Consider the following 18,484-nt stretch of genomic DNA (forward strand, 5'->3'; position numbering starts at 1 on the left):
TCGGGCTAAAATTGTTTTGAGGGGATTCCAGGTTAATACTCAAGGCGTTACTATTTTGGGAATCAGAACGAGTCAGGATGACTCTGCAGTTTTGGCGTTATCTCCCGCGAATTTCAGTCATACTGGAAGCAGGCAAGGCGTCAGATTTGGCTTTAACAAACCTGTCAATTCTCTAACTCTACCCTGAGAAGCGAGGCACACCGTAGCTGCCCTTCTGCGCACGCTCCGCCCGGACGCCAGGGGGCGGGGCGAGGGCACGCGGGGACTTGTGGGAAAGCTCGGGAAGGTGGGGCGCGGCGTGAGACGCTGCGGGCCTGGGGTAGCGGCCCTGTGGGCAGTAACGGCCTAGCGAGGTGAGCCGGCTTTACGTTTATCGCCGGTTGCAGTAGCCGACGAGGCTTTGGGGGTGGTCTGGCGCAAAGAGGGCGTGCGGCCGTGGGTCCCGGGGGAGGCGGAGGGCAGGAAGGCGTGAGGGCGGGCGGCGCGGTGGTGTCCAGGGTAGCGGCGTCCCGGGCGAGCGTTCCGGAAGGGGCTCGCCCTGCGTCCCCGGGTATGGAAGATGTGCTCTGCCGACTGTCCCTCCACCCCGGCTTCCCGGGGTGTTGGGCCGATTTGCGGTGATCCGATAGCAGATCCACCCTCCCTGGAGAACTGCGGGGGGGCCCGCCCCCTCTCGGCGTGGGTGTGCTGTGTTCGCCGGGATACTGAGTGTGAAAGCGATAGCCCCCAGCATTGGAAGTTTCTGGTTCCCTGCTCGGACTCCAGCCCCGTCGCAGGTTCCGTGGGAGCAGTTGTAGCTGCGGGAGCAGCGGAGGTGATGAGTGAAATGGAAAAGGGTTTCGACCTTTTGCAGCATCGCAGTGGCTTGCTGCGCTTTTATTCCTATTTTTGAGCCCCCAGCAAAGCACTATAATGGTTTCGTTTTTTAAAAACGAGATATACGTATGTGATCAAACTTGGGCGCTGCCTGAAAAAAAGGTTAAACTTAGTTTAGGTTACAAGGCCAGGCTAGGGGTCAGAAGACCTATCTGCATTTGCAACCATTAGAAAAATGATTTTTCTAATCTGCTCCGTCTCCCATGCTACTCCCCGACTCCTTAAGCGTTGAATCCCCTCCCACCCTTTTGCGGACTTTGCCCCATCTCTCATCCTTTTTCCTAGATTTCTTTTACCCTGATTCTCTTCGTCGTCTTCTACCAGACTATACTCGTGAGCAGTCTTAGATTATTAAAGACAGAATTACGCTAATCCCCATATAATCTCATTTACTCAGCAGCTCATTTTATTTCTATCCTTTCCTTAAATCTCATTGAAACTCTCAATAAATCTTTATATGACTAAATACAATGCACGTTCTTTCCCCTTATGCCACCTTTGTGTCTTTAGGCACTGCCATCCTCTGTCACCTTGAACTCTTTCTTGAAAATTCTCTCCTGTGACAGTACTCTCCAAGTTTTCCTCCCAGCTCTCTAGATGTTGCTCCCTAGTTTTTCCTATATTGGTATCTCCTCCTCAGCTTGTTCCCTAAATAGTAGTGTTTTGCAGGCTCCACCCCCTGCCCACCCAACCCAGTAGTCACAGTGATTAAGCAGGTCCAAATTCGTGATTGTAACTTCCACCTTTAAGCTAGTGACACTCAAATTTATAAACTTATACTACCTACTGGATATGTCATCCTCATGTCCCATAAGCACCCGATTCAGCATATCCCAAGCTGAAATATTTGTTTTTCTTCTTGTCCTCCAATCCTGAAATGTCTTTTCCTTTCCTTTTTTAAGATTAAAAAAAATTTTTTTTAAAGTCATCTCTACACCCATCGTGGGGCTCGAACTCATAACCCCAAAATCAAGAGTGGCACGTTCCACCGACTGAGCCAGCCAGGTGCCCCCCCTCTTTTCCTTTTAAAATTGTGATCCTGACTCACATGGCACTGCTAATTTCACCAGGCTACCAAACCGGAAATCTAAGACACTGGTTAGGTCCTTCTCTGCTCCCAGCTCCTCAGTTGAATCAGTCATCAGGTACTTTTTATTTTACCTCCACGATACTTTCATAGCTTTCAGACCTCATGGCCTGGCATTTTGAGATCTTTCCCATAGCCACCTCAGCCTTCTCTTCCATCATTCTCTTTCTTAGTCCTTTGGTCTGCTTGCCCGCTCCTCCATGGTTAATCATTTTGGCTGGCCTCTTTGAAATGTGGCTAGTTATAGCACCTCTGGGGACTCTTTCCTTGAACCCACCACCCTACCCACCATCTGATTTATGCCTGTCCTTTGCGGTCAGTCCCACAGCATCTGTATGTGCCTCTAGCACAGTTCTCAACCAGGAATTATTATGCCGTCTAGGTGATATTTGACAATGTTTGGAGACATTTTTGATTGTCACAGTCTGGAGGGGAGGGAGAATACTGCTCTGTAGTTGGAAGAGGCCAGGGATGTTACCCGCCATTTTACAATGCATAGGACAGACCTTCTACCACAAAGAGATATCTGTCCCAAAATGTCAATAACTCCAAGGTTGAAAGACCCTGCCAGCATAGTATTTTGTGGCTCTCGATACTTGATTATTTTGTTTCCTTCTCCATTAGACCTGGGACCTTGTCTTACTTGTTTTTATAGGACCTGTCACATAGCAGAAGTTCAATAAATTTTGAAAAGGAGTAAAGGAGGTAATTAGGATTAATTTATAAATGGGAGACGAGCAGAGTCCGCTACCAAGGGGTACTTGCTAATTTCAGTGATTTCCCCCTCATTGCCTTTTATTCATAATGCATTTCAGTGATGCCCAGACTTGTCTGTTTTTCATTTCATTCAGCAAACATTGATTCATTTAAAAAATAATATATTGATGTTTTCTTTCTTCAGCATACTTTAGGCTCTCCTCTGTGTGTGTATTTTTGCCATTTATGAAGTGGTAAAAATTCATTGATAGCTATGCTTCAAAAACAAACCAAATCTGTTTAATTCTTGTCAGAAATTGGTTGGTCAAAACTCTGCAGGACATAATGACTTCGACAAATAAAGCAATTGAATTACAACTACAAGTGAAACAAAATGCAGAAGAATTACAGGACTTTATGAGGGATTTAGAAAACTGGGAAAAGGATATTAAACAGAAGGATATGGAACTAAGAAGACAGAATGGTGTTCCTGAAGAGGTAAATTTCTTAATTAAATCCTACTTTAGCATCCAGCAAAACTATTTGATTTAAAATAAAGCACAGCCTTTTAAAATGTTTTGTGAAAATACTGAAATTGAAGTGATTTGCTGCCTGTCAACATTTTGAAAAATCCTGCTTTTTAAATCTTTGTAGTACTTATATTAACTCTATTAAGACATTTTAAGGCTTAGCCAATAGTTAGGGAAAGGAAGACCATGTGATAATTCTTAAGGTAAATGAATAGCATTTTCGATGTTTTGGGGTGTGTGTGTGTGTATATATATATATAATACAGATCATATATAATTATGTATTTAATAATATCTTAACATATAGTATTGGCATAAAATACAGATTACGTATGTAGGTTCAACCAAACGTTTTTCTTAAGACTGTGCATTTAAATATGGATAACTTTTTCATACTAATGATGTGCAGGCAGTTCAGTTTGCTGTTGTACTATTGCTAATTCATTGTAGTAAGGCTGAAGATCAGGCAGTTTTGAAGTGTGAATTTAGGATTGCAAATTAAATGTATAATTAAAATTTCTAGATAATACTTTCCTTGTGACTAAACAGTATTCAGCATTTGTCAAAGAATGAATTAAACTTTTCAAGCATGAATTGTTGTAAGTGAAGATGGCAAATTGGTATTTTTAAGCACTTAAAAAATAAAAAGTACTTTTTTTTTTTTTTTTAAGATTTTATTTATTTAATTGAAAGAGAGAGACACAGCAAGAGAGGGAACACAAGCAGGGGGAATGGGAGAGGGAGAAGCAGGCTTCCCGCGGAGCGGGGAGCCTGATGCGGGGCTCAATCGCAGGACCCTGGGATCATGACTTGAGCCGAAGGCAGACGCTTAACAACTGAGCTGCCCAGGCGCCCTAAAAGTACTTCTTACTTGAAAATATAATTTAGTGAGAATTTTAAACATTGGTAGTTATACAAAAAAGTAATAGAGCAGTGCTCAAACATCATGTGTTTATTTTTTCCCATCCCTAGAATTTACCTCCTATTCGAAATGGGAATTTTAGGAAAAAGAAGAAAGGCAAACCTAAAGAGTCTTCTAAAAAAACCAAAGATGAAAACACAAAAAACAGGATAAAATCTTATGATTATGAGGCATGGGCAAAACTTGATGTGGTAAGTTAATCTACTTATATGCTTCTTAGTATTTGAATAAGATTGTCTTGGAGTTAGCTAAGAGTAATGGGTTAAATGAAAAATAATGTAAAGTATCTTACCCTTGTGTCTTTCACTTATAGATTATTTTATGTGATTCCAACTTTAATTACAATTCTTTTCAATTAACTAGATTATTTTTTCTCCTGCAGCCCTCTTTCAGTGAGTAGTGGCTAAAACAGCCAGGATTCTTTTCTTTTTTTCTATTTTTTCTTTCTTTTTTTTTTTTTTTTGCAAAAATAGTACGTAGAGGTCCAGCGTACTCCCCACCCAGTTTACCCCAGTAATTCCTTAATTATAGCACAGTATCAAAAACAGGAAATCGATATGGTACAATGTATATATATATATATATCACATAGATTTAGGTAACCACCATTTAGAATTCAAAAATACTGCATCCCCATCCCATCTTCTTTTCTTCCCTCTACCCCCATAAATAACCACTCTTCTGATTTTTAGATTTATTATTTTATTGGCTTTTTTCTATTTAACATTTTTATTTGAGGTTATACATACAGTAAAGTGCAAACATCTTAAGTGTACAGCTTCCTGAATTTTTGCTCCTGTATATACCTGAAAAACCACCATCCACATCAAGATACAAGACCTTTTCAGCATCCCAGAAGCCTTCCTTTTCAGTTGATTACCTCCCAGAGGTAGCCACTATTGTGATCTTTAATATTATAGATCCGTTTTGCCAGTTTTGGAATTTCATATAAATGTATCATACAGTATACACTCTTTTGTGTTTGGCTTTGTTTGCTAGCATTGTCTGAGATTGATCCATATTATCAGTAACAGTAATTTTTTTCCTTGCTGATCAGAATTCCATTGTGTGAATATATCACAATTTGTATATCCATTCTCCTATTGACATACATTTGGGTTGTTTCCAGTTTGGGGCTATTATGAACAAGCCTGCTATGAACATTCTTGTATGTGTCTTTTTATGGATCTAAGCACCTGGGAGGGAATTTGCAGGTCATACTTTATATATACATTTAGTTTTAGAAGACACAGCTCGATAGTTTTCCAAATTACTTGTATTTTTCTTAATGAAACCAAGGCCAATTGACTGAAGATAGAGCTGGCACTACCAATTAAATAGTTTGCCATCTGCTTCAGTATTGTCCTGATGTAGGGAAAGTATAATTTTAGGTCTTGGATTTATTGCTGTGGGAAATGATGCTTTCTGAACATGATATTTTCTCTGCTGAGTATTATATAGTCTACTTTGATTTTTTGTGATCTTATCCCTCATTATATAGCTTTTTCCTTTTCATAAGGTGGTATCTTCTTATACTGCTTTTTCCTGAAAGCCATCATCCTCAGATCATTTCTGAGAGAGGTGCTTTCTATACAGTCATTTTTATTCATTCAGCAGATACTGATTGAACTCATGCTTTGTGTGGCTGATGCCATCATGACGTACTGCATTGCTTGACGTCAATTTAGGGTATCTATACAAGATGTAGGTGTTTACTTACCGTTCCACTCTAGTTGAGATCTGAGCAGCTGCTTTAGTGTTCTGCTGCTGGTGGTGGTCTCCACTTGCAAGCATAGCAGCGTTGGATAATCTTGGCTCTTTAATGTTGGTAGGCTGGTGGTATTTGTAGAATCTTCATGCTAAAACACGTAGCTGAGTTTTAGTCTATCTTTTAATGTTCATTCAGTGAAACTAAGCATAGATTTTATTTTATTTTTTAATTTGTCAATGATTTGGGGCTTTTTGACATAAAATAGTATGATATTAAATGCAAAAAAGATTTTATATAATTAAAATTTTTGTTTAAATGAGCTTTAATGAACTCTTTAACGCTTACTGGTTTTAAAATCTCTTACTAAAAACCATTCTTTTATCATATATGATAAATATGATTAAAAAATCCTGATGAGGTTTATGAGATGATTTATTACCATGAAAGGAATGTGTGATCCAAAAGAGATTGGGAATTGTTGGACTAGTATATTATGTATTTTCTTTGGTAGGGTCGGCTGTATTTTTGGAATTCACTGAGACTATAACATAGTCATTGAGAGCGCTTCAGAGCAGGCAGATTTGCCTCGATTCAAATCCTGACTTGGCCACTCATTAGCCAGGTGATCTTGAGTTAACAAACCTCTGTGTCTTGATTCATTCCTTCCAGTAAAAAACATGGGGAATCATACTTACCTCATATGTTTTTGTGAGGATTAGGAGTTAATGTGCTTTGCAGGCAGTTTTTCATGTTTTGAGAATAAGGAAGAAAAAAGGCATTTAGTAAAAACCCTTCCTTGGTTGTTAGTTATTTATTACATTAGTTTGGGGTTATTTCCAAACTTGCCTTATGTCAAGCCATAAATACCTCACTACTAATAGTTCTGTGATTTAGGGGTGATTTGTAGACTCTATTGACTTAGCTTATTTAATGAGTTCAGAGCTAGATTCTTTTAAGTGGTTTGGATCTTGGTTTTCTAAACAGGGGTACATTTTTCTCTGGAGAGAATCCTAACAATGAGAGGTTATTTGGATTGAAAGCAACCTTAGGCCTTCAGGCCCTTAGATCATTACAACCTAAGTTGAGTGTACTTTTTTTTTTTAATGTTTTCTTTATTTTAATGGTCATGTAATTATGAGCACTGTTCTACTTATAATTTCAGGACAGTATCCTTGATGAGCTTGATAAAGAAGAGAGTATCCATGATTCTGTGTCTCAAGAATCAGAGTCAGAAGAAGATGGGATTCATGTAGATTCACAAAAGGCTCTTGCTCTAAAAGAAAAGGTATTTTTCTTTAGGTTAGCATTAGTTTCCTTCGTGTAAGCAGGATATGTAGAAAATCATGTGGATCCCAGTATTTCTTCAATGTAGTTTTGGGCGGGGGCGGGGGGGGTGTTCAGACTTTAACGTATCCATATCAAGAGGCAGTATAGCTTGTTGGTTAGGAGTTTATGTCTGAAGCCAGATTGTACGGGTTCAGATCCTGTGACAAGTTCTTTAATTACCTGTACCTCAGTTTTTCTTTTTTTAAAGATTTTATTTATTTATTCATGAGAGACAGAGAGAGAGACAGAGGCAGAGGGAGAAGCAGGCTCCCCGCGGAGCAGGGAGCCCGATGCGGGACTCGATCCCAGGACCCTGGGATCATGACCTGAGCCGAAGGCAGACGCTTAACCGAATGAGCCACCCAGGCGTCCCTGTACCTCAATTTTCTTAACTATAAAAATAAGATTAATATTATTACTAAACCTTAATGGGTTGTTATGAATATTAAATGAATTATTATATGTAAAATGCGTGGACTGTACAGAGACTCCTTTTAGGGTTTTTTGTAGTAGACTAAAGTAACTTAAAATCAGAGTGTGAATCTTGACATGAACATTAAATTCTACCCTTCCATATCACAGGTCATCTCTGGTTACTTTTTGGAATGTTAAACATCCCTCTTCAGAAAGCCTCATTATAAAACTAACTATATTGCTTTTCAAAAAGGTGGAACTCTTTTCAGATTAAACTTCATCTTGATGTCTTTCTTTTGTTACATTTCTGTGGGTATTGTCAATCAAAAGTACCTAATTCTACGTATGTTAACTCGTTTTTCTACCAAGGCTTTTTTGGCTTGTGCTCATACAATGACTATCTAGTGAATTTCAGCATTTGTTGAAAGACCATTTTGCTTAATTTTCTTTTCTTTCCTGTTAACCTTGAACACAGAGCTAATGAGTTAGAAAAAGATGCATAATATTGAAAGAAAATGGTTCTGCAATTCTCTGCCAGTATATATCTGACTCATATGCTTTTTCAGGGCAATAAATACTTCAAACAAGGAAAATATGATGAAGCAATTGAATGCTACACCAAAGGCATGGATGCTGATCCATATAATCCTGTGTTGCCAACAAACAGAGCATCAGCATACTTTAGGTTGAAAAAGTAAGGGATTCCCATAATGTGTGTGACTATTTTATATGTGTATGGAGGCTGATTTTTTTTTTTATGTTAATGTTAGTCACCATACAGTACGTCATTAGTTTCCGATGTAGTGTACACTGATCCATTATTTGCATATAACACCCAGTGCTCCATGCAATATGTGCCCTCCTTAATACCCATCACCAGGCTAACTCATCCCCCCACCCCCCTCCCCTCTAAAACCCTCAGTTTGTTTCTCAGAGTCCATAGTCTCATGGTTCATCTCCCCTTCCAATTTCCCCCCCTTCATTTTTCCCTTCCTTCTCCTAATGTCCTCCATGCTATTCCTTACGTTCCACGAATAAGTGAAATCATATGAAAACTGACTTTCTCTGCTTGACTTATTTCACTTAGCATAATCTCCTCCAGTCCCATCCATGTTGATGTAAAAGTTGGATATTCATCCTTTCTGATGGCTTAGTAATATTCCATTATATATATGGAGCACATCTTTATCCATTCGTCTGTTGAAGGGCATCTCAGCTCTTTCCACAGTTTGGCTATTGTGGACATTGCTGCTATGAACATTGGGGTGCATATGGCTGTGTCTTTGGGGTAAATACCCAGTAGTGCAATTGCTGGGTCATAGCTCTATTTTTGATTTTTTGAGGAACCTCCACACTGTTTTCCAAAATGGCTGTACCAACTTGCATTCCCACCAACAGTGTAAGAGGGTTCCCCTTTCTCTGCACAACCTCTCCAACATTTGTTGTTTCTTGCCTTGTCAATTTCTGCCATTCTAACTGGTGTGAGGTGGGTTTGATTTGAATCTCCCTGATGGCTAATGATGATGAACATTTTTTCATGTGTCTGTTAGCCATTTGTATGTCTTCTTTTGAGAAGTGTCTGTTCATGTCTTCTGCCCATTTTTTGACTTGATTATTTGTTTTTTGGGTGTTGAGTTTGAGAAGCTCTTTATAGATCTTGGATACCAGCCCTTTGTCTGTAGTGTCATTTGCAAATATCTTCTCCCATTCCGTGGGTTGCCTCTTTGTTTTGTTGACTGTTTCCTTTGCTGTGCAGAAGCTTTTTATCTTGATGAAGTCCCAAAAGTTCATTTTCGCTTTTGTTTCCCTTTGGAGCCTGATTTTTAAAAAAAATCTTTCATACATCCAGGCATTATAATTTCTTGAACAAAAGACTGTTTGGCAGTATTAAGGACATAATCTTACCAACAGTCTTTTATTTATTTATTTATTTATTTATTTATTTATTTATTTATTTATTTATTTATTTATTTATTTATTTTTTAAAGATTTTATTTATTTGATAGAGAAATAGCAAGAGCAGGAGCACAAGCAGGGGGGGTGGGGAAGGAGAAGCAGGCTTCCCGCCAAGCAGGGAGCCTGATGTGGGGTTCGATCCCAGGACCCTGGGATCATGACCTGAGCCGAAGGCAGACACTTAACAACTGAGCCACCCAGGCTCCCCAGAACAGTCTTTTAAATGAAATAATTTGGCCTTATAAGAATTTACTGTATGGCCTGTCTTTTCCCAGTTTTCATCATGACGTGGTAAAAACTTGTCCCAAATTCTGGCACTTAATCTGCCGACTAGCATTTGGGAATCATACATCATAAAAAGATAACTTTCTTCTTTCCTTGAAAATGGAGATGGGATCTTCATTTTTTTCCTCCAAATTTTTATTTAAATTCCAGTTAACATACAGTGTAATATTAGTTTCAGGTGTAGAATTTAGTGGTTCATTGCTTACCTGTAACACTCAGTGTTTACCACAAGTGCTCTCCTTAATACCCATCACCTACTTAACCCATCCCCCCACCCACCTCCCCTCCAGTAAACCTCAGTTTGTGTCTATAGTTAAGGGACTGCTTCTTGGTTTGTCTTTCCTTTTTTTCCCCCCATGTTCATTTGTTTTGTTTCTTAAATTGCACATATGAGTGAAATCCTATGGTATTTGTCTTTCTCTGACTGATTTTGTTTAGCATAGTACACTCTAGCTCCACCCACATCATTGCAAATGGCAAGATTGCATTCTTTTGATGGCTGAGTAATATTCCATTTAATACATACCACATCTTCTTTACCCATTTATCAGTGATGGACTTTTGGGCTCTTTCCATAATTTGGCTATTGTTGATAATGCTGCTTTTAGCATCGGGGTGCATGTACCCCTTTGAATCAGTATTTTTGTATCCTTTAGGTAAATACCTAGTAGTGCAATTGCTGGAATGTAGGGTAGTTCTATTGTTAACTTTTTGAGGAACCTCCATAGTGTTTTCCAGAGTAGATCCACCAGCTTGCATTCCCACCAACAGAATAAGAGGGTTCCCTTTTCTGCCCACCCTCACCAACACCTGTTATTTCCTGTGTTGTTAATTTTAGCTATTCTGACAGGTGTGAGGTGGTATCTCATTTTGATTTGTATTTCCCCGACAAGTGATGTTGAGCATCTTGTCATGTGTCTTTTGGCCATTTGTCTTCTTTGGAGAAATGTTAACTCATGCCCATTTCTTAACTGGATTATTTGTTTTTTTCGGTGGTGATTTTGATAGGTTCTTTATAGATTTTGGATACTAACCCTTTATCAGATATGTCATTTGCAAATATCTTCTCCCATTTTGTGGGTTGCTTTTTAGTTTTGTTGATGGTTTCCTTCGCTGTGCAGAAGCTTTTTATTTTGATGAAGTCCCTATAGTTTACTTTCGCTTTTGTTTCCCTTGATGTCGGAGATGTATCTAGTAAGAAGTTGCTACAGCCAATGTCAAAGAGGTTACTGCGTGTGTTCTCTAGAAATTTGATGGTTTCCTGTGTCACATTTAGGTCTTTCACCCATTTTGATTTTATTTTTGTGTATGGTCTAAGAGAATGGTCCAGTTTCATTTATTTTTGCATGTTACTGTCCAGTTTTCCCAACACCATTTGTTGAAGAGACTGTCTTTTTCTGTTGCATATTCTTTCCTGCTTTGTCAAAGATTAATTGACCATAGAATTGTGGATCCATTTCTGGGTTTTCTGTTCTGTCCCATTGATCTGTGTGTCTGTTTTTATGCCAGTACCATACTGTCTTGATGACTATAGCTTTGAAATATAGCTTGCAGTCTGGAATTGTGATGCCTCTAGCTTTGCTTTTCTTTTTCAAGATTGCTTTGGCTGTTCATGGTCTTCTGTGGTTCCACACAGATTTTAGGATTGTTTTAGTTCTGTGAAAAATGCTGATGGTATTTTGATAGGGATTGCATTAAATGTGTGGATTGCTTTGGGTAGTATAGACATTTTAACAGTATTTGTTTTTCTAATCCATGAGCATGGAATGTTTTTCAGTTTCTTTGTGTCCTCTTCAATTTCTTTCATAAGTGTTCTACAGTTTTCAGAGTACAGATCTTTCACCTCTTTGGTTAGGTTTATTGCTAGGTATCTTAACGGTTTTTGGTGCAGTTGTAAGTGCAATTAATTTCTTGATTTCTCTTTCTGCTGCTTCATTATTGGTGTATAGAAATGCAACAGTATTCTGTACATTGATTTTGTATCCTGTGACTTTACTGAATTTGTGTATCAATTCTAGCAATTTTTGGTGGAGTCTTAGGTTTTCTATATAGAATATCATGTCATCTGCAAAAGTGAATGTTTGACTTCTTCCTTGCTGATTTGGATGCCTTTTATTTCTTTTTGTTGTCTTGATTGTTGAGGCTAGGACTACTAGTAATATGTTAAATAACTGGTGAGAGTGAATATCCCTGTTTTGTTCCTGACTGTAGAGGAAAAGCTATCAGTTTTCCCCCATTGAGGATGGGATTAGCTGTGGGTTTTTCATGTATGGCCTTTGTAATGTTGAGGTATATTCCTCCTATTCCTACTTTGTTGAGGGGTTTTATCATGAATGGATGTTGTATTTTGTTAGATGTTTTTTCTGAATCTGTTGAGAGGATCATATGGTTCTTATTCTTTCTTTCATTGTGGTGTTATCATGTTGATTGATTTGCAAATATTGAATCACCCTTGCAGCCCAGGAATAAATCCCATTTGATCATGATGAGTGATTCTTTTAATATACTGTTAGATTTGATTTGCTAGTATTTTGTTGACAATTTTTGCATCCATGTTCTTCAGGGTTATTGGCTTGTAGTTCTCTTTTTTAGTCAACTCTGGTTTTGGAATCAGGGTAATGCTGGCTTCATAGAATGACTTTGGAAGTTTTCCTTCCATTTCTATTTTTTGGAACAATTTGAGAAGAGTAGGTATTAATTCTTTAAGTGTTTGGTAGAATTCCCCTGGGAAGCCATCTGGTCCTGGACTTTTGCTTTCTGGCAAATTTTTGATTACTGATTCAGTTTCTTTGCTGGTTATCAGTCTGTTCAAGTTTTTTGTTTCTTCCTGTTTCATTTATGTTAGTTTATATGTTTCTGGGAAATTTGTTGGCATATAATTTTTCATAATATTCTCTTATAATTGTATTTCTGTGGTCTTGGTTGTTAATGTCTCCTCTCTCATTTGTGATTTTATTTATTTGGGTCCTTTCTCTTTTCTTTTTGGTAAGTCTGGCTAGGGGTTTATCAATTTTATTAATTCTTTCAAAGAACCAGCTCTTGGTTTCATTGATCATCAGTTCTGTTTTTTGTTACTGTTATTTCTGTATCATTTATTCCTGCTCTAATCTTTATTATTTCCCTTCTTCTGCTGGCTTTAAGCTTTGTTGTTCTTTTTCTGGCTCCTTCTAGGTGTAAGGTTAGGTTATGTATCTGAGATTTTTCTTGCTTTTTAAGATGGGCCTGTATTGCTGTATAATTCTCTCTTAGGACCGCTTTTACTGTATCCCAAAGCTTTTGGACTGTCATGTTTTCATTTTCATTTGTTTCCATGTATTTTCTTATTTCTTCTGTGATTTCCTGGTTGATCCATTTATTCTTTAGTAGGATCTTGTTTATAACCTCCATGTATTTGTGCTCCTTCCAAATGTTTTCTTGTGGTTGACTTCAGGTTCCATAGTGTTGTGGTCAGAAAATATGCATGGTATGATCTCAGTCTTTTTGTACTTGTTGAGGCCTGATTTGTGATCTAGTATGTGATCTGTTCTGGATAATGTCCCATGTGCCCTTTAAAAGAATGTGTATTCTGCTGCTTTAGGATGAAATGTTTTGCATATATCTGTTAAGTCCATCTGGTCCAGTGTGTCATTCAAAAGCCATTGTTTCCTTGTTGATTTTCTGCTTAGGTGATCTGTCCATTGCTTTAAGTGGGGTGTTAAAGTCCCCTCCTGTCATTGTGTTATTATTGAGTTCCTTTATGTTATTAATTATTTTATATATTTGGGTGCTCCGACGTTGGGGCCATCAATATTTACAATTGTTAGATCTCCTTGTTGGTTAGTCCACTTTATTATGATATAGTGCCCTTCTTCATCTCTTGTTACAGTCTTTGGTGTAAAATCTAGTTTGTCTGATGTAAGTATTGCTACTCCAGCTTTCTTTTGACTTCCACTTGCATGATGGATGGTTCTCCATCCCCTCACTTTCAATCTGCAGGTGTCTTTAGGTCTAAAAGGAATCTCTTGTAAGCAGCATATAGATGGGTCTTTTTTTTGTTTTGTTTTTAAAGATTTTATTTATTTGACAGAGAGAGACACAGCGAGAGAGGGGAACACAAGCAGGGGGAGTGGGAGAGGGAGAAGCAGGCTCCCGGCCGAGCAGGGAGCCCGATGTGGGGCTCGATCCCAGGACCCTGGAATCATGACCTGAGCCGAAGGCAGACGCTTAACGACTGAGCCACCCAGGCGCCCCGGGTCTGTTTTTTTAATCCATTCTGACACCCTTATGTCTTTTGATTGAAGCATTTAGTCCATTTACATTCAGAGTAATTATTGATAGATACGAATTTAGTGTCATTGTATTACTTGTTCTTTTGTTGTTTCTGGAGATTTTCTCTGTTCCTTTTTAGTCTTTGTCACTTTTGGTTTTTCTTTCCCACTCAAAGAGTCCCTTTTAATATCTCTTGCAGGGCTGGTTTAGTGCTCATGAACTCCTTTAGTTTTTGTTTGGGAAACTCTTTAATCTCTCCTATTTTGAATGACAGCCTCGCTGTATAGAATATTCTTGGCTGCATATTTTTCCCATTCAGCATGTTGAATATATCATTCCACTCCCTTCTGGCTTGCCAAGTTTTTGTGGAGAGATCTCCAGCTAGCCTTACGGGTCTTCCCTTGTAAGTTAGGGACTGCTTTTGTCTTGCTGCTTTTAGGATTTTTTCTTTCTCACTATATTTTGCAAATTTAACTACAGTATGTCTTGGTGTTGGCCTGTGTCTGTTGATTTTGATGGGAGTTCTCTGTGCCTCCTGGATTCAGATGTCTGTTTCCTTCCCCAGATTAGGGAAGTTTTCAGTGATTATTTACTCAAATCTTCTGCCTCCTTTTCTCTCTTTTCTTCATCTGGGACTCCTATGATACGAATGTTATTATGTGTGATGGAGTCACTGAGTTCCCTAAGTCTATTCTTGTGATCCATAATTTTTCTTTCTTTTGTTCAGCTTCATTATTTTCCATTATTCTCTCTTCTGTATCACTTAGTTGTTCCTCTGCTTCTTCCATCTTTGGGGTCATTACATCCAGTCTGTTTCGAATCTCAGTTATTGCATTTTTCATTCTGATTGTTTTTTAACTCTTTTATCTCTGTGGTAAGGGTCTCCCTGATGTCTTCTATACTTTTCTCAAGCCCAGCAAGTATCCTTGATTGTTGCTTTATATTCTACATCAGGCATGATACTTATATATCTTTTTCGAGGAAATCTCTGGCCATGACCTTTTCTTGTTCTCTTCTGGGATGAATTCCTGTGTTGGCATTTTGTCTAAGTCACTGTGTTCTGTGTGTTAGAAAAGCCTGTTCTGTGTCTTGCTCCTGAGAGTAATGGCTTTATGGAGAAGAGGTCAGATCGTGTCCGGGGCGGGGCGCTCGGGGCGTGTCTGGTGTGTGCCGCGCGCACCGTGCTGCTGTGGTTCGGCCGCTCTGTCCCTCAGGTCGGTCGTCTGCAGGGGCTCTCCTTGCCTGCCGTGGGCAGCGTTTGAGCCTTGGCCACAGTGTGCTGAGTTTTAACTCGGTGTGCTCTGGTCTGCTTGTTCAGTGAGACCTGCTGCTGCTACTTCCACTAGAACCGAAGCCTGGTGGAACTCTCTGGTCAGGAGCCGTGCGTGTGGCGGTTTCTGCTGGTCTTCTGGGGACGGGGTCTGCCGCGCTGGGACTTGGGCACGCTTGCCTGAGAGCAGCTGTACCGGTGGAGCGCGGGGGGCTGGGACTTGGGGTAAGCAGGCTAGGCAGCCAGTATTGGTGCTGTGCTGTTTACTGAAGTTGGTTTATGCTAAGGGGGGCCGGGTGCGGGGGAGGAAAATGGCTCCTTTTTCCCCCGGAGTGGGGTCTCCGTACTTGCTGCTCTCAGGGAAGCACTTCCAGAAGAGCAGACAGTTTGCCAGGCGTTTTTCAGGTCGCTCTTTTCCCGCTGTCTGTCTCCAGGTTGCTCGCCTGCCTGGAGCAGTGCAGTGCACTTTGCGTTCTGTCCCAGCCAAGCTTGCTGACTTTTAAAACTCCAAACTTTAGGGACATGCTGTGGCAAGGGCCTGCGCTGGTCTTCTGGGGGAGGGTCTCGCTGCATTGGGACGAATGCAGCTTTGACCAAGAAGGGTAGTTAGCGCAGGGGCGTGGGATTTGGAGCCAAGCTGGCTAAGCCAGTGTCCGGGTTAGCCGCCCTCAGCAGGGGTCTCTGCGCCTCTGCTGAGGGTTGGGGGAGGGGGGAAATGGTGCCTCTTGGCTCTTTTGTCCCTTGAGAGACGTCTCTGTGAATGCCACCTCTCGTATGCACTCCAAGAAGCACAAACGGTCTCTCCCCATGTGCCATAGGTGAACCTCAGATCGCACCTCCTGCCCCCGGTAGTTTGCCTGTCTTCTTTCTAGGAGTAGGGCAGCGCCCTCAGGGCTCTATCCCAGCCAAGCCCGACCTCTAAAACTCCAGGCTTTGAGCCCAGCTGGCTGCAAAAACTCATGAAAATCAGCTCCTCTCGTTTTCGAAGCCAGTGGCTTTGGGGTCGTGCTCTCTTTGTGCATATCCCCGAGTACTCTACTCTCACCTTTCTCCTCCATCAGGGCTCCCTCCGCTCCATAGCACCCAAACCACATCTCTACACCTCCTGCCTTCCTCGATGTGGCCTCTTCTCTCCCTCTAGTTGTACAGTTTGTTCTTTCAGTCCTCAGGTCGATTTCTTGGCTATTCAGAATGATTTGATATTTATCTAGCTGAGTTGGAGGGATGAGGCAAGCCTGGGGTCCTCCTAGTGTGCCGCCATCTTAGCTCCCCCCTTAGATGCATATATCTGTGTGAAGGAAGCTAATCTGAAAAATCTATATACTGTATGATTTCATGATTTCAACTCTATGATATTCTGGAAAAGGCAAAATGGTGGAGACAGTAAAAAGATGAGTGGTTGTCAGGGGTTGAGGGTGGTGGAGGAATGAATAGACAGATTTTTAGGGCAATGAAAACATTCTATAATAATGTAATGATAGATACATGCCATTTTATACTTTCTCAAACCCATAGAATATCCAACACCAAGAATAAACTGTAATGTAAGCTATGGACTTTGGGTGATAATGATGTGCCAGTATGGGTCCATCCCTTGTACAAATGTACCACTCATGTGGGATATTGATAATGGTAACTATGCATGTGTGGAGGCAGGGAGTATACAGATGAGAAATATCTGTACCTTCCCCTCAGTACTGCTATGAGCCTAAAACTGCTCTAGAAAATTTATCTTAATAAAAGAAATTTGAATAAAAAAATCTTTCATGTTAAAGTATCTGTGAAAGATTAAACACATACTACATTTCTTTTCAACTGTAAATTCTTACAGCTCATTTTTTTTTTTTTAAATAGATTTTATTTATTTATTTGACAGAGACACAGCGAGAGAGGGAACACAAGCAGGGGGAGTGGGAGAGGGAGAAGCAGGCTTCCTGCGGAGCAGGGAGCCCGATGTGGGGCTCGATTCCAGGACCATGGGACCATGACCTGAGCCGAAGGCAGACACTTAACGACTGAGCCACCCAGGTGCCCCTGGCTCACTTCTTTTTATTGAGTTATTTTATTCAAACAATTTTAAATGGTTTAAATGGTTTCAGATACTCAGACCATGCTCCTGTAGTTTACATTACGAAGATGTATCCTCCAATAAAAATTTGAGTGATTATGTTCTTTACCTAATTCACAAAAGAAAGGAAAGTTAGCTGGGTAAAACTTTTTAGAAATTAATTTCCTTATTTTGAAAAATCATTTATCCACTCTTTAACCTAGAGACCTTTCATTATAATAAACTTAAAATGTGTTCTAATCTTTGTTTATCTTTAAGTCATACTGACCCTTTAAATACATATTTAATGTTGAAGAACATGAATGTGTTACGGTCTTATCATAAGCAGAGAATGGACTTATCATAAGAATTTAAACAAAGACAAATACCATCAAGATATTTCTTGAGGGATGCCTAGGTGGCTCAGCTGGTTAAGCGTCTGCCTTTGGCTCAGGTCATGATCCCAGGGTCCTGTGATTGAGTCCCGCATCCCACTGTGTCTCTGTCAAATAAATAAAATCTTTAAAAAATAAAAAACATAAAATAAAAAATAAGACTGAAATGATTGAAATATTCACATGAAAAGATATGAAATTTGAATTCTACCTTAAGCATATGTAAAGACTTAAACGTGAAAAGTAAAACATAAAAACTTTTAGGAAATATAGAAGACTATAATGAGCTCAGGAAAGGAAACTATTTTTTTTTAACAAATCATATTTTTGGAAGTGCTAGCCTTTAAAAAAAATCAATAAATTGAAATATATTAAAATTAAGAATTTCTGTTCATTGAGACTTCACAGAGAAAGAAAAAAAGCAAAGCTGCAAATTGGAAGAAAATAATTATTATAAATAAACACTGAAGGATTTAGTATCCAGAATAAAGAATTTTTAAAAATCAACAGAAAAATAGCCTAACAGAAAAATGGCCAAAAGACAAAACAGGCAATTCACAGGAAAAAAAAAAATACAAGTGGTGAATGAGTATATAAGACGATGTTCAACCTCATTAGCAATCGTGGAAATGCAAATTAAGACCACAATGAATTACCATTTTACATCCACTAGGATTCTACCAGTGTTGGTAAAGACAATGGAGCAAGCTTCTTACATGCT

At 39.5% G+C, this 18,484-nt stretch overlaps 1 protein-coding gene across 2 annotated transcripts in view; it reads left to right on the forward strand.

Moving 5' to 3' along the window:
• The first annotated feature begins 211 nt into the window (after nucleotides 1-211).
• The window catches only part of RPAP3 (RNA polymerase II associated protein 3), a 38,300-nt gene continuing 20,027 nt past the window's right edge, over nucleotides 212-18,484 (forward strand). For both annotated transcript variants that reach the window (XM_045873565.3, XM_064591355.1), the window contains exons 1-5: nucleotides 212-353; nucleotides 2,974-3,157; nucleotides 4,162-4,302; nucleotides 6,985-7,107; nucleotides 8,129-8,256. In XM_045873565.3, the coding sequence (XP_045729521.2) occupies nucleotides 3,005-3,157; nucleotides 4,162-4,302; nucleotides 6,985-7,107; nucleotides 8,129-8,256 (545 nt within the window). In that variant the 5' untranslated portion in view covers nucleotides 212-353; nucleotides 2,974-3,004. The remainder of the gene's footprint in view (nucleotides 354-2,973; nucleotides 3,158-4,161; nucleotides 4,303-6,984; nucleotides 7,108-8,128; nucleotides 8,257-18,484) is intronic.

The sequence above is a fragment of the Mirounga angustirostris genome, unplaced genomic scaffold (genome assembly GCF_029215605.1).
Source record: "Mirounga angustirostris isolate CCGP_5_RB_7025 unplaced genomic scaffold, mMirAng1.0.hap1 SCAF_5, whole genome shotgun sequence".
Taxonomy (NCBI): domain Eukaryota; kingdom Metazoa; phylum Chordata; class Mammalia; order Carnivora; family Phocidae; genus Mirounga; species Mirounga angustirostris.